The sequence below is a fragment of the Narcine bancroftii genome, chromosome 5, assembly GCF_036971445.1.
Source record: "Narcine bancroftii isolate sNarBan1 chromosome 5, sNarBan1.hap1, whole genome shotgun sequence".
Taxonomy (NCBI): domain Eukaryota; kingdom Metazoa; phylum Chordata; class Chondrichthyes; order Torpediniformes; family Narcinidae; genus Narcine; species Narcine bancroftii.
Window position 1 is genome coordinate 117,699,358 of NC_091473.1, and position 17,120 is coordinate 117,716,477.

At 41.1% G+C, this 17,120-nt stretch overlaps 1 protein-coding gene across 1 annotated transcript in view; it reads left to right on the plus strand.

Annotated features, from left to right (window-relative positions):
• The window catches only part of zswim5 (zinc finger, SWIM-type containing 5), a 335,357-nt gene that overhangs the window by 312,819 nt on the left and 5,418 nt on the right, over positions 1–17,120 (plus strand). Inside the window, exons 8-13 of the mRNA XM_069938867.1 lie at positions 595–732; positions 5,146–5,406; positions 6,412–6,547; positions 8,725–8,882; positions 12,361–12,524; positions 13,593–13,674. Of these exons, the coding sequence (XP_069794968.1) occupies positions 595–732; positions 5,146–5,406; positions 6,412–6,547; positions 8,725–8,882; positions 12,361–12,524; positions 13,593–13,674 (939 nt within the window). The remainder of the gene's footprint in view (positions 1–594; positions 733–5,145; positions 5,407–6,411; positions 6,548–8,724; positions 8,883–12,360; positions 12,525–13,592; positions 13,675–17,120) is intronic.

A 17,120-nucleotide genomic window follows, 5' to 3' on the forward strand; every position in this document is an offset into this window, starting at 1 on the left:
GGTCCACACGAAAGGCAGAGAGGGGAGAAGAGGGGAAGATGTCTGGTGGTGAGATCATATTGAGGTGATGGAAATTGTGGAGGATAATCTATTGGATGCGGTGGCTGGTGAGGTGGTAGATGAAGGCAGGGGAAGTCCTATCCTTGTTGCATTTAAGGGCAGGGGGGGCCAGGGCAGATGTCCAGGAAATGGATGAGATGCAGTTAAAGCTCAAGTTGATGATAGTAGAGGTGAAGCCACATTTTTTTGAAGGAGGGCACTTCGGATAATCTACCATGTAAGACCTCATCCTGGGAACAGATGTTACTGGGGCAGAGGAATTGAGAGAAAAGAATAGAATCCTTACAGGTACAGGATCTGAAGAGGCGTAATTGAGGTAATTGTGAGTTATTGGGCAGTATTCAGATTGGAGAGACTCAGCAAGTGACGCAGTTTTTTTTTAAGTAGCAAAGATACATAACCTATGTTTGGACCTACAATTCAGCTCCATCTGACAGAATTCTGTCCTGGTAAGTTCCTTCTCTCATCCGGTGCTGTGAAAATTCTAATAGTTCAGAATTTATCATTGTATGAAATTGAATTGTCTCTTTTCAGAATTATTGCACAGAGGAGTAACTACAATTACAAATTTGGAAGGGTGGGTGGGTCATCCACTGGACCCAATTGGTTGTCTCTTCATCACGTTGACTGAAGCTTGCCGACTGGAGGACGAAAATTGTATAGACACAGCAGGTAAGGGGAGGTCCCGGCTCCTTACTCCTGCCCATTTGCTCCAGTTGGTTTATTTCCAACCTCTCCATTATAACCACTAGGTGGAGCATCTATTTGGAAGCTGTTAATCTTTTTGCAGACAGATGGGTGACTAAACACCAGCTCTTGTAATTCTGATGTTTGGTTTTTTTTTAATTATGTTTCCTGTTGTCAGATTAGGGTCAAATGTGAAGGTGGTTCCAATTATACCTACAGTCACTATGCATTCCTCCTTTTGGAAATCCAAATCCACCCTCAGCAGCTGGGAATTTAATTTACTGAAATGTTTTAAATTTGGAAACAACCTCATTAAAGCATGTTTTCAGTTGTGATGCACCACGAGCATGCGGGGAAGCAGATTGTCAAGGAAAAGTGTTATATTCAATTCCGTTGTTCAGTTCTATTCACACCTCATCAGAAAATGAAGCAGCTTGTACCTGCCTGTGTAAGATCTAGATCAACCTTCCAGCATGGGTTGATAAGTAGCAAGTAGACTTTGTAACATACAAATGCATGGCAAAAATGTTTCTAAAAAAGGATAGTCTCCTCACATACCCCTGCTCTTCGTGATTTTTAGAAATGACCCAGATGAAGAAGTGGATGGATGGGTCAGTAAGTTTTTAGATGATATGAAAGTCGGAGGGGAGATGGATAGTGTTGAAGATTGTTGTATGTTATAGAAGGATATAGACGGATGCAGAGTTGAGTGGAAAAGTGGCAGATGGAATTCAATCCGGATAAGTGTGAGGTGATGCATTTATGGAAGGTCCAACCTGAAGGCTGAGGGCAGGGTTAATAGTCATATTAGTGTGGAAAAACAGAGGGACCTTGGCATCCAAGTACATACATCTCTCAAAGTTGTCACACAGGTTGATAGGATAGTTCAGAGGCCTATGGGTTGCTGGGCTTCATTAGTCAAGGGATTGAATTAGAGTCGTAAGGTCATATAAATCACTTAGAAAGTTGTGTTCAGTTCTGGTCACCTCATTGTAGGAAGGATGTGGGAGCTATGGAGAGGGTGCAGGGGAGATTTACCAGGATATTTCCTGGATTGAAAAATAAGTCCTATGAGGCAAGGTTAGCAGAACTAGGGCTTTTCTCTTTGGAGTGAAGAAGCATGAGAGGTGACAATACAAGATTATGATGGACAGCAGCGCCTTTTTCCCAGGGCAGGAGTAGCAAACACCGGAGGTCATCTGTACAAAGTGAAGAGAGGAAATTATAGGGGAGACATCATAGTTTTTTTACACCAAGAGTTGTGGGTGCCTGGAATGCCTTGGAAGGCGGGGTGGAGGAGGATGCAGCATTAGGGGGATTTAAGAAACTCTTAGCATATGGATGAAAGAAAAATAGAGGGTTATGAAGAGTTTAGTTATTCTTTGGTACGAATATATAGGTTGGCACAACATCGAGGGCTGAAGGGCCTATACTGTGCTGTAATGTTCAATGTAATATTTAATCAGCTCACCATCACGCAACCTAGATTCATCATTGAAAGAAATTTAACTAGATCAGCGCATGAATGCTATGGCCAAAAGAGCAGTGTAGACGCTGGGTGTTTTATGGTGCGTGACTCATCACCTGAATACCAAAGACCTTTTCACCATCTCCAAGGCACAAGTGAGAAGTTTGAATACTCTCCATTTTCAGCAAAAAAAAAGTTGTTGCTCCACAGCAGTGTGAATGGAGTTCCCATTCTCCCCGTCACTCCGTGGTTTACCTTCTATTACTCTTGTTTCCTTCCATTTCCTACAAGATGTGTCATTAGTTAGTTAGGAGGCATTTGGGAACATTGCTTTGTGGATCCAGAACTGGCTTGCCCACAGAAGGCAAAGAGTGGTTTTGGATGGGTCATATTCGCCATGGAGGTCAGTGACCAGTAGTGTTCCTCTGAGACCCCTACTCTTTGTGATTTTTATAAATGACCTGGCTGAGGAAGTGGAGGGATGGGTTAGTAAATGATGCAAAGGTTGGAGGAGTTGTGGATAGTGTGGAGGACTGTCAGAGGTTACAACGGGACATTGCTAGGATGCAAAACTGGGCTGAGAAGTGACAGATGGAGTTCAACCCAGATAAATGTGAAGTGATTCATTTTGATAGGTCAAATATGATGACAGAATATAGTTTTAATGGCAAGACTTTTGGCAGTGTGGAGGATCAGAGGGATTTTGGAGTCCGAGTCCATGAGACACTCAAAGCAGCTGTGCAGGTCGACTCTGTGCTTTAGAAGGTATACGGTGTATTGGCCTTCATTAATCATGGAATTGAATTTAGTAGTCGAGAGGTAATGTTGCAGCTATATAGGGCCCTGGACAGACTCCACTTGGAGTACTGTGCTCAATTCTGGTTGCCTCACTACTGGAAGGATGTGGAAGCCATAGAAAGGGTGCAGAGAACATTTACAAGTATGTTGCCTGGTTTAAGGATCATGCCTTATGAATACAGGTTGAGTGAACTCGGCCTTTTCTCCTTGGAGCAATGAAAGATGAGAGGTGACCTGATAGAGGTGTATAAGATAATGAGAGGCATCGATCATGTGGATAGTCAGAGACATTTTCCCAGGACTGAAATGGTTTGCAGAAGAGGACACAGGTTTAAGGGCTGGGTAGTAGGTACAGAGGAGATGTTGGGATAACCTTTTTATGCAGACAGTGGTGAGTGAGTGGAATAGGCTGCCAGCATCGATGCTGGAGGATCTTTTAAGAAACTTTTGGATAGGTACATGAAGCTTAGGAAAATAGAGAGCTATGGGCCAGTATTGTGCTGTAGGTTTTCTTGGTTTCTAATACTAACTTGCCCTGAATAAGTGGTTGATAGAATAGAAGTGAATGGGAACAGGAGAGAATGAAATGGGATTATTGTTGGATTGGTGCTTAATGGTTGGAGTGGGCGATGGGCTGAAGATCCTGTTTTATGTTGAAAATTTCTAAGAGTGGAACAATAATGACATGCCAGAGTTCAACACCATCCAGGATAAAACATACCTTAATTGGCTTACCCCATCCACAATGCACATTCAATCATCCATAACCAGCATACAATGTTCACCATACAAAATGTACTGCATTTAAAGGTCCAGATCATTCTACTGCCAAAATTGACAAAGTGGGTGAAAATGCTGTCTTCTGCAGGGTCCTTTCCAAGGAACAAACCCGAATAAGAAGTATATCACTGAGTTTAACTAATGGAACGCACTACCTGACAGCATAATGGGAAAACTTTCAGCTGATTGACTGCAGTGAATCAAGATGATAAACTTACTGCCAACACCTTACCAGGAATAGCCAAATTTAATTTAAAAATGAAAATGATGTGTGGTCCTATCCACAAGGCTTCCAGTAGTCATCTATATACTTCCTTTATTTTATCATGCGGTGGAGAAGATATGGTTTTGCTATTTAACCTTGGAGACTGCATCAATAAATCAGGGTATTGATAATGAAAAAGGAATTGATCAGTAAACTAGGACAGAACTGTGAGAGACAATGAAAATTATTTTAAAATCTTCATATGTAACAATCAAATTAGCAGTTCACAGGGTGTCCATTTTTTTGTAGTTTAAGTAAAAATTTCCTCTGACTAATTTAATTTATAATCATTGAAGCTATAGAAATTTTGTTCCAACGTGTATATTAAACATTTAAATCCAGGGCCCTAATGTTATGGCATTTTTCACTGAGTATTGATCAGAAGCAGAATTTATTGTCATGAACATGTCACAAAATGCGTTGCTTTTGCGGCAATATCACAGTGCAAGTGTGTCTAAAAAATGTGCATGTAAAAATAAATCAGTGCAAAAATAAGAGAAAGTGAGATAAGTGTCTGTGTTTCATTGTCCATTCAGAAATCTTATGGCAGAGGGGAAGAAGCTGACCTTTTGCCGCTGGGTATTCATCTTCGGGCTCTTGTACTTCCTTCCCATTGGTAGCAGTGTTAAGAGGGCATGGCCTAGGTGGTGAGGGTTTTTGAGGTAGAGACTGCTTTCCAAAGATATCACCACTTGTTGATGTCCTCGATGGAGTGAAAATTGATGGCCGTGATGGTGCTGGCCAAGTTCCCAACTCTTACTTTTTACTTGTCCTGCACGTTGGCACCTATACATGCTAAACAGTGATGCAATTGGTGAGAATGCTCTCCATGGTTAACCTATAGAAATTTACGTGTCTTGGTGACGTAACAAATCTGCTCAAACTCTTCACAAAGTACAATTATGGTGAGATTCTGCATTATAATTATCTTGTGAAATCATAAGAAAGTTCATGAGATGTTTTTTAACATACAAAAATAAATATTTGTTTCCAAGATCTATTTTTAAATTTCAGAATTAATTTATGGATAGATGCTAATGTTTTGTTCAGGATTTCTTTAGACTGATGTCTATTTCATTCCCTTTAGATTCTAACAGTGATATGAAGCCTGCTATCTACCAACATGTAGCTGTATCTGGGTGCATGGATAGCAATGAATCGTACCTTACTCTGGCTATGGAGGTAGCTCTGATGGGCATGGGACAGCAAAGAGTAATGCCTGAGGGACTTTATGCACAAGACAAAGTCTGCCGCAATGAGGAGCAAATAATCTTCAAACTACAAGAGCTTGAATTAGACGAAATGCTTGTACAAGTCCTACGTAAACAGTCCATTATCTTATTAGAAGGTAATTTTAATTCTTCCACTATAATAAAATGTTTGTAAAGAAGGAAAGGAGTTGCCACAATTTCACGGGGGAACTAAATTTGAATAGAGCACAGGAGTAACTGCAGACGCAATGGTTGAAGTAAAAACTCAATGCTGGAGAAACTCACCAGGTCAGTGTACTTTATTTCGAACACTGCCCCCTTCAGCTCTTAAAATGTAACACAGGCAACAAGGCAGGATTCGTGCAATATGGTTTGATTTTTTTTACTCTCAACAGTCAGGGAAAAAAATAGTGAAAAGCTTTTTGTTTTTTGAGAGGAGTTCAGGAGATTGAATTTTGTTGATAAACTCTTGATCTACAGTTGAGTGATCAAGTTAACTTTACTTGTTCCATATTTATACAGTTATTTAATTGACTTTCGACCATGGTGCAACCACTGAGACAATTTTCCATTTCACTATATTTGTAATGCAATAATTTCATAAGCCTTCCATGGTAAATTGTTTCAGAATATGATGCCATATATAGCTGTGCATTTAATTCTGTTATCAAATAGATTTAAGGTTCACATAAAGGCAGTAGATTCAAAAAGGTTCATCTCCTCTCAGAAAACATTGGTTCTTTTATTGAAGTTGATGAAATTTGTGAAAATTCTGGATTCATGATTGAAGCCCAATTTGTAGGATTCATGTGGTTATTTTCCATGGAACATCCATCAACATTATCAAGAGCTGTTGGAAATTCAATTTTTAAATTAATGAGAAGAAAATAAGTAGAAGAGAGGAAGTTTGCATCAGATTTTGTTGAAAAGATTTGCAAAGACAGCTCTTTGTTTTTAAAGAATAAAAATCCAATGCTAGCTATCCTAATAATTACCATAACATTTGCAAGAAACAAAAGTGTTTTTTTTTAATGTAAAGTTATAGCTGAAAATATTAATTTGCATGAAGGTCTATTTTATGTAAAAATTCATCAGAACTTTTCTCTTTCAACCAAGCTGATGACAATTCTGATCGTTAACAGGAGGTCCATTCAGTGGCCTGGGCGAAGTGATTCACCGGGAAAGTGTGCCAATGCACACTTTTGCAAAGTACCTTTTCTCAGCTTTAATGTCACACGATGCTAACCTTGCATATAAACTGGCTTTGAGAGCAATGAGGTTTGTAATTTCATTTTAATTTGAAGTATTCAATGCCTTATAATGTGATCCAGTTGCGTAGATTATTGTGCCCTTCTATACAGATTTAAACGTGTCATCAACTTCCACCAATCAATCTTGCAACTAAATGCAGAATAATTGCCTATTTGGTGAAGGTAAGATGGTTGGTGAATGTATTATGGCTATTAGTGGTTCAGCAATCTGGGTCTTCTATTCTAAACATGATCAATTAATATCATCAATATGTAACATCTTTCAGGAATGTGTGTTATTGAGCACAGTGGAATGCACATATTTATTCTCTCTGTCTCTTGACATTAACTGTGTGTGGATGGGTACAGGGTGCAAGAAAAATCCCATTTCAGTTCTTGCAGGAAAAGTGGCTAAAAAAAATTAGAACAATTCCAACTTGCCTTCTGGAATCTGGTTACATCTTCATCAAATCAGAAGAAGTGAAAGGAATCCTGCTATTTTGTGATTGCATCTGGGGAACGCTCGGTACCTGAGCATCTGCTATGCTGAATCTGTAACCTCTTTATTTATCCTGGGTTCCCCGAAGCACTGGCTGGGCATGCTGCCAAAAGATGTCGCACACGGACAAGCGTCAGACTAGGTGTAGGAGACTATGTTGCCAACTCTGATTCTTCCTGTGATAGAATGGATCCTACTCTCTGGATTCCTTCTTGAACCTGGATCCATTGGTCTTTGGGGCTGATAGAAATAAACCCAGTACATCAGATGTACAAGATCCCTCTCCATTCTGGGGTAATGTTAATGATAACAAGGTCAATTTCTTTTGCTGAAGCTTTCAGAACATATTGGGTTAAATTCAGCAGGGATAGAAGGTCAGTTATAGTTGATTGGGTAGCATCTGCACAGCTAAATTTGCTCTCTAGCAATCTGCTAATCCACCTGGGAACCATCCGAATGGCAGGAAAAATGTGATCTGTGTTTTCCTTCCCCAACTCCATCTCTGTGGAATGGGGAAAATCAGATTGTGTCTTGTGGTCATTATTGAAATTTTTTTTGTGTCCATAAAGAAATTGGAAAGAAAAACCATGACACCCTGGAGATGCAGCAGTTTAAAAATAACTTTTTGCTCAGTTTATAAACTGATCAATACTACATGTGTGTGCATTTGAGCTGTCCAGTTGGGCTAAATACCACTTGGTGATTCCCAGTGGCCTCAGTATTTCTCGTAAATACACAAAAGTGCTGGAGAAACCCAACAGGTCCCTCAGTGTCCATAGGAGGTAAAGGTATTATCACTGACATTTTGGGCCTGAGTCCTTTGTCAAGGTACGAGCAAAAAGCAGGCAAGCGCCTGAATACAAATGGACGGGAAACTTACAGATTTTCTCTTCTGCTCTCCTTTCCATGCCCACCTATGGCCTCTTGCCTGTTGGTCTGTGCTGGTCTCCCTGCCCCCTTCTTCCCTCCTACCCTTACCATTTTGTTCAGGTACCTTCCTACTTTTAACCATATAACATATAACAATTTACAGTACGGAAACATTAGGGTTTCTAGTTCGCACCGATTTATGTGAAACTCCAGTAATTCCACCTACCCACTCCATACCCATAACCCTCCAATCCTCTCACATCATGTACTCATCCAACCTCTTAAATGACAGAATTGACCCTGCCGCAACTACCAGAAGATCATTCCACTCAGCCACCGTACTCTGAGTGAAGAAGCATCCTCTTATATTACTCCTAAAGTTTTGCCCCCTAACCCTTAACTTATGACCCCCTGTTCCAATCTCCCCTACCCTCAAATAAAAACAGGAGATGTGGGCAACCATCACAAGGTCAGGCAACATCGATGGAAACAGAAACAGGGTTAATATTTCGGGTCAATGACGCTTCATCAGAACTGAGGCAATAATTTTCTTAGCTATGTTCTCATTGGCTGAGATTTCAGCAGCGCCCCCTTCCCTACTAAAGACTGATGCCAAGTATTGATTACACAAACTTGTATGTGTTAAGTGCACTTTTATTCTGCTTTATATATTGCTCATCAAAAAATTCTCAAGGCTGAATTGTTGGTTATATATCTTTATTTCCTATGGACATTGTGAGACCTGCTGTATTTCTCCAGCACTATTGTGTATTTACTACAATCACAGCATCTGCAGATCTTCTTGTTCCATATCATATTTCTCCTTGTTTTTGCAGATTACCAGTTCTAGAGTCCACAGTTCATGCAGGTGATGTCTCGCATCCTCACCACATTGTTTCTGTTGTACCCAGTCGATATCCTCGATGGTTTACTCTAGGGCACCTGGAATCTCAACAATGTGAGCTGGCCTCTACAATGTTAACAGCTGCCAAAGGTTAGTGAGTGCAGACGAGGCAGGAACAGGATGTCTGTATTTCTTACCTAAACTTCTCTATTACATGATCCTTTGAAAGGGCTACCCAACCTAGCCACTGCGGAGATGGCACAGAACATTAGAGTACAGGTCATCCTCAACTTACGATGGGGTTGTGTTCCACCACTCCCATTGTAAGTCGAAAAATGTAAGTCGAAAAAGGGCAGTGGGATCAGTTCAGGGACTAACATCGGACTGTGGGATCAGTATGGGGACCGACACAGGGCTATCAGGAGAGAGCAGGGCAGTGGGATCAGTGTGGGGACCAATAGAGCACTGTCAGGAGACACTGAACATCATAGCCTAGCCAAAATTTGAAGTACAGTACGGATTCGAACCATCATAACTTTGAAAAATCATAAGTTGGGGATTACCTGTACAGAAAGCAGACTCTTTGGCCCTTCTAATCTGAGCTGGACTATTATTCTTCCTATTCGTACAGACCTGAACCCATTCCATATCCGTCCCATCCATGTACCTGTCCAAATTTTTCTTAAATGTTCAAGTTGAGCTTGCATTCACCACTTCAGCTGGCAGCTCATTCCATACTCCCACTATTCTCTGTGTGAAGAAATTCTCCCTAAACTTCACCCCTTTCATCCTTAACCCATGTCTTCTGGTTTCTATCTCACTTAACACTAGTGGAAAAAGTCTACTTACATTTATTCTATCTATACCCATCATAAATTTCTATACCTCTATCAAATCTCCCCTCATTCTTCTACACTCCAGGGAATAAAGTCCTTTCTTCTTTAATTTAGCTCCTGAAGTCCCAGCAATATCCTAGTAAATCTTCTCTGCACTTTTTCAATCTTATTGATATCTTTCCTGTAGACCAGAACTCCAAATACTCCAATTCTCTAAATTTGGTCTCACCAATGTCTTATACACCTTTAACATAACATCCCAACTCCTGTACTCAGTACTTTGATTTATGAAGGCCAATATGCCAAAAGCTCTCTTTATGAACATATTTTGATGCCACTTTCAGGGAATTATGTATCTGTATTCCCAGATCCCTCTGTTCTACCGACTCCTCAGAGCCCCTCGGTTTACTGCGTGTGTCCTATCTTGGTTTGTCTTTCCAAAATGTAACACTTGTTTGGATTAAATTCCATCTGCCAATTTGCAGCCAGTATTTTCAGGTGGTCCAGATCTCTCTGCAAGTTTTAAAAACCTTCCTCACTGTCCACAACACCTCCAATCTCATGTCATCTGCAAACTTGCTGATCCAATTTACCACATTCTCATCTTGATCACTGATAAAGATGAGAAACAACAATGGACACAGCACCAATCCTTGAGGCACACCACTAGTCACAGAGCTCCTGTCAGAGAGGCAATCATCTGCTACCACTCTCTGGCTTCTCCCATAAAGCCAATGTCAAATCCAGTTTACTGCCCCAACCGAGCAAGTGAACCTTCCTGACTAACCTCCCATGTGGATCCTTGTCAAAGTCCATCTAGACAACATCATCTGCTTTTCCTTCATTTACATTTCTGGTAACCTCTTTGAAAAACTCTAAAAGATTTGTGAAACACAATTTACCACTCAGAGCCGTGTTGACTAACCCTTATCAATCCCTGACAATCCAAATACTTGTATATCAAATCTCTGAGAACACTTTCCAATAATTAACTACTACTGATGTCAGCGTCACTGGCCTATAATTTCCTGGGTTATTTTTGGAACCTTTTAAACAGCTGAACAATTTGAGCTGCCCTCCAATCTACTGGCTAAGGACATTTTAAATAAATCTGCCAGGTCCCCTACAATTTCTGCACGAGCCTCCCTCAATGTCCGAGGGAATATCTTGTCAAGCCCTGGGGATTTATCTACTTTTATTCACTTTAAGATAGTAAGCACGTCCTCCTCTTTAATCTGTATAGGTTCCATGACCTTACATCTTGTTTGCCTAAATCCCCTTACCTCTGTGCCAGTTTTGAGAAAAAAACAAATGTTAAAAACCCATATAAGATCTCCCCAATCACTTCTGACTCCATACATAGCCAACTACTCCAATCTTCAAGGTGACCAATTTTGTCTCTTACTATCCTTTTGCTTTTAATATACTGTTGAGGTCCTTAGAATTTTCCCTCGCTTTATCTGCTAAAGCAATCTCATTGTCTTCTTCTAGGCCTCCTTATTTCCCGCTTCTTGTATTTTTATACTACTCAAGTACTAAATTTGCTCCTTGATGCCTGTATGCTAAACACCTTCTTAACTAAATCCCAGGATTCCTCAAAAAACCAATCTTCCTTATCCCTGTTAATTTTGCCTTTAATTTTTATGTGAAAAAAGTAAACTTTATACTCTCATATCCCTGCCAGAAAACTATTGAGGCCAGTCCACGCTTTCTAGATTTTTTCTTATTTCATCAAAATTGGCTTTTCTCCAATTTAGAATCTCAAACCAAGGCCTAGACGTATCCTTCTCCATAATTAACTTGAAACTAATGACTATTATTACTGGACCCAAAATGTTCCCCTACACATATCTCTGTCACCTGTCTCATCTTGTTCTCTAATAGGAGATCCAGTATTTCACTCTCTCTAGTTGGTAATTCAATATATTGATTTAGCAAACTTTCCTAAGATAAATTCTAAACCAGCCCTTTTACAGTCAATATTTGGAAAGTTAAAATCACCTACCATCTTAACTTTCCATTTCCTGCAGCTGTCTACAATCTCCCTGCACACTTGTTCCTCCAATTCTCATTGACTATTGGGTGGTCTATAATGCAACCCCATTAATGTGGTCATGCAATTCCCATTCCTCAGCTCAATACCGTATAGACTAAGTAGACGAGCTCCCTGTTCTGTCCTGTCAAAGCATAGCTATGATGTTTTCCATGACGAGCAATGCCACTCCTTCACCTTTCATCCCTTCACTCTGTCGCGTCTGAAAATGCAGAACCTTGGAACATTGAGCTGCCCTGGGAAAGGGCTGTGAGCATTCACTTTATCTACTTTATAAACCTCTATATGTTCACACCTCAACCTCCTCCACTTTAGGGAATAAAGATCCAGCCTTTCCAACCTCTCACTATAACTCAAGCCTTCCAATCCCAGCAACATCCTGGTGAATCTCCTATGCAACCCTTCCAATTCGTTGATTCCCTTCTTATAGCTGGTAAAAAGAATAAAAAGTGATGTTTACTTTTTAAACCTGGAATGATTAAGGTCTGGAGTACACTGTTGAGGGTGGTAGTGGAGGCCATTTCAATTGTAGTATTCAAGAGGAAGCAGGATAATTATCTAAAAGAAGCAAACGTTTTGAGCTGTGGCAAGAAGGGAGGAGCACTCTTACTTAGAGCTCATTCTAATCCAACAGTGAATAGGCTGCACCGTATCCATTCTATGATTCTGTTAACGTGAGGGTAACAGCACTGATGTGGCATTCAGCAAGCCCCAAGTAACCTTTTCTGGCTGTTTGCAGGAGATATGTTGAGGTTGCGGACAGTCCTAGAAGCGATTCGGAAGAACATTCACTCCTCTTCTTTGATATTCAAACTGGCCCAGGATGCATTTAAAATAGCCACACCGGCAGACAGTCCTCCGGATATTACACTTCTCAATGTGGCCCTGGAGCTTGGCTTGCAGGTAAGAACAAGTTCGCCATAGGCCCATTGTGGGCCTTACCTTTGTGAGATCAAATCTCAGATATGCAAGGAGGGAAATTTTGCCAGCCTATATGAAGCTTTGCTGGTGACCTGGAATCAGATTATTTGTCTTAAACAAGCCTTCAGAAATATGGAGAACTTGAACAGAACATGAATGAAATAGGAAATTCCAAACAACAGCAAATGTAGGCCATTCCATAAGAAATAAAACAGAAATAGACTATTCAGCCCTCAAGTCTTCCCTGCCTTTTAATCATAAGATGATCCATTTTCCCACTCTGCCCCACTGTCCGGCCTTCAACCCATAACCCTTGATGCCCATGCGATCCACCATTCAATAAAGTATTCATCCACCATTCAATAAACTCATGGTCAGTCTTATTTTTGTCTTCCAATCCATTTTTCTCAATTACATTATTTTAACAATAGGATAATCAAAGATGAGATCTCTCTGTCTTAAATAGAGTGAATTCTTAGCATTCATAATTCTCTGTGATAGAGAATTCCAATGGTTTACAGCCCTCTTGAAAGAAGTGTTTATTTTGGATCCTGGACAACCTACAAGTGTTCACAAGCCACTGCCAGTAATTCTTTGGTGAACCAGGAGCAACAGAAATCTGTGTTAAGAGCATCTCCTCCCCTTTTTTCATGCTACCCTGCCCCACAATCCAGAGCTCATTTTTAATATGTGTTCCATCATGGAGAACATGGACACAAAACGCTTTCCCCCATTGACCCTCATTTGTCCAGTGTCAACAGATCATAGAGTTGTATAGCATATAAACATTTCCCCTGGCTCAACTCATCAAGGTAAACAAGGTGCCTTCTTGATGCATATCCTTCACAACCTGTTCTCTCCATGACTCTGCCCAAATGTATTTTAAGCTTTAGAGAAGATTAGAGCAGTTATTTTACAGAGCCAGACTAGAGCATTGCGGAAGTGATGCTGCTGTCCAAGATCTTCTCTGGAGAATGGAGCTTGGGATTATGGGTGACAGGAAAGATGTAATGCAAGATGAAATTCTCCGATTTATTTGGTTTTGCACAGGTGATGCGGATGACTCTGTCGACCTTGAATTGGCGGCGCAGGGAAATGGTGCGCTGGTTGGTGACTTGTGCCACGGAAGTCGGTATGCAACATAATCAATGAACCAAAGACACTGCCTTACTTTTCATGCTCTATTATTATTGTATTTATTATTATTTTTTATAGTAATATTTTAAGATGGTTATAATATGAATGTTTGCTCTACGACGCTGCAGCAGAAACACCGAAGTTCATGAATTGTTCTCGACAATAAATTCTTGCAATGATTCTGAATCATTGCAATAAAGTTTACAAGACCCTCGTTCAAGTATTTTATCAGTTCAACGTTTATCATTTATTCAAATTTGAGGGGAGAGATTTCCAAAGAAATGGCAGAATATTTACTTGATTCAAATTGTTTTCTATTCTTTTATAAAATTGCTTAAAAACACATTATATTGTCACTGTACACAATTTAAATAAAACAAAACATTCCTATCTGAAATTAATGTACTGCCAAAATGCTCATTTTAGTATCCTTAACAGTTAACTCAATCCAAAAATAAACTTCAGCATCTGTGGAGGCAAAGGGATGGTCAATGTTTCAGGTTGAGATTTTGCATTAGAACTGAGAGTGCAATGGGGAGAGAGGGAGGGGTGAGACAGAGGCTGATAGACAATAAGTGGAAAGAGATAAGATTAGGCCGATAGAACCAGGTGGGCAAGGTCAAGATAGAGACAATGGGTGATGATAAATGGATCATATAAGGGATGGTTGGAAGTCAGATGGTGTGGAAGGATTAACATGGGGGTTTGGGTATATGGGTAATTGGTACGTGGAACTAGGTCGGGAGTGTAACAAATCTAGATAATGGGGGAGGGGGAGGAATTATAAAGGTGTACAGTACAAATGGAGAGGGAACTTGTGTAGACTGGTGGAAGTGGGACAGGAACACTAGATGTGCATTACCTGAAATTAGAAAATGTAATGTTCATACCATTGGCAGAAGCCTATTAAAGTTCAATACCAAGTACTGTTTTTCTCATCTGTATTTGGCGTTGCAGGGATAAGGTCAAGGATGGGCAGTACTCTGTGGATGGGGGAGGAGAGTTGAAATGATATTTAACCAGAAGATCAAGGTGACCAATGCAGGCAGAGTGTAGGTTCTCTGCAAAATGGTGGCCTGGTCTGAGCTGTCTCACAGATGTAGAGGAGGCCACATTGCAAGCTCTAAATGCAATAGACCAGGTTAGAAGAGGTGAATGTGAATCTCTGCCTCACCTAGAAAATATGTTTAGGTCCCTGGTGGTGGTGAGAGAGGAAGTAAAAGGACAACTGTTGCAACTTCAGTGGTTGCAGGGGAAAGTACCTGTGGATGGAGATGGGAAGGGCTGAGTGAACCAGGGTCCCCTGGAAAGCAGAAAGGGGAGAGAGGGGAAGATGATGCAGTAACTAGTGGGATGAAAGTGAGGACTAAGGTAACGCTGTTCCGTTTGGGGAAAGGGGAATGAGAACAGGCGTGCTGGTAATGGAGGAAATGCGCATGAGGGTGTTTCAGAAGTCGTAGAACAGAAAATGACTTGAGAACAGATGCAGCAATGGGAGAGGAACTGTGAGAAAGAGAAAGGCATCCTTTTAAAAGGCAGGTGTAGTCGAGGTGGCTGTGGGAATTTGTCGGTTTATATCAGTGATTACTTTTTCCCCTGAGATGGAGATGTGCAGAGAAGGAAGGGAAGTATCAGAGATAGCCCAGGTGAATTTGACGTCAGCGTGAAAGTTGTGGCAAAGCTGATTAAAATTGATGAGTTCCACATGCGTGCAAGAGGCAACACCAATGAATTTGTTGATATAGAGGAGAAAGAGTTGGGCAGCGATGTCCAAGTAGGACCATTCCATTTAGCCAACATAAAGACCAGCATAGCTGGGGCTTGTATGAGTGCCCATGGCTACCCCTTTCATTTGTAGAAAGTGGGAGGAATTGAAAGAGAAGTTGTTAAGGTTAAGAACAGGTTCTGCCAGAGATTTAAGATTTTTCAGGGAAGGGAAGTGGTTGGGTCTTTGTTCCAGAAATAAGCAGAGAGCCCCAATAGCCTTCCTGAAGGGGGATGCAGGTGCACTGAGACTGGGCATTCACAGTAAAAATGAGGCATTTAAGAGCAAGAAATTGGAAGTTATCAAAATGATGGAGGCCATGGGAAGAGTTCCAGATGTAGATAGGAAGAGATTAGATAAAGGGAGACAGGATAGAATCAAGTTATGAAGAGATCGCTGAGGGCAAGATCGATAGTGTTTAAGACTGGTGATCCAGATGTCTATGCGAAGTCTAATTACGACCTGCGGCTGGCCATCTCAGCAGCTAAGAGGCTATTCCGAGGGATGCTCAAGACAGAATCAGATATTTGACAGCTATGGCAGGGATTGCAGGCCATTACACCTTACAAAGTGAGGCCAAACACCATAAATGGCTGTGATGCTTCACTATTAGATGAGCTGAATTTTATTTAATTTAGATTCAAGTTTAGACATACCACATGGTAACTGGCTATTTTGGCCCATGAATCTGTGCCACCCAACTTTCAGCCCTGGTACGTTTCGAATGGTGGAAGGAAACCGGGGCCCACACGGAAAACCCACGCAAACGTGGGGAGAAGGTACAGCTCCTTACAGACAGTGCAAGATTTGAACCCCGGTCCTGATCGCTGCTGTTGTAAAGGTGTTGCGCTAACCATTACACTTTGATAAGGAAAACTCTCCGGTGCCTACAAGAATCCCTGTAGAAGCTGATGATATCTGCCTCTGAGGTGAACATCAGGTCATCCTTCAAGAGGGTGAACCCTCACAAGGTTGTCATCCCCAAATGGCATGTCTAGCAGCGTAGTAAAATTCTGTACCAACCTACTAGCTAGTGTTCACAAACATTTTCAATCTCTCAATGCTGCAATTGGAGGTTCCCACCTGCTTAAAAAAGACATCAGAGTGAGCTGCCTCAATAACTATCGGCCAATAGTACTCATATCTTCTGTGATGAAATGTTTTGAGAGGTTGGTCGTGCCCAGAATTAACTCGTACCTCAGTAAATATCTGGACCCACTGCAATTCACCTACTATCGCAATTGCTCCACAGCAGATCCAATATCTCTAGCCCTACACTCTGCATCACCTGGACGACAGCAACACACACGTTCTTCACCAAATGCAGCTCAGCTTTCAATACCATCAAGCACTCAGTGCTAGTCAATAAGCTCCAAAACCTGGACCTCCTCACCCCCATCTGCAACTGGATCCTTCACTTCTTCATTGGAAGACAGCAGTCGGTACGAATCGGAAACAACGTCTCCTCCTCGCTGACAATCAATAGATGCACCTCAAAGATGCATGCTTAGCCCACTGCTCTACTCTCTCCACACCCATGATTGTGCGGCTCAGCACAATTCAAATGTTATCTACAAATTTGCGAATGATATCATGGTCATTGGAAGAATCACAGATAGCAACAAGGAAGCGTACAGGAGGGAGATAGATTAGCGAGATGAGTGGTGTTACAACAT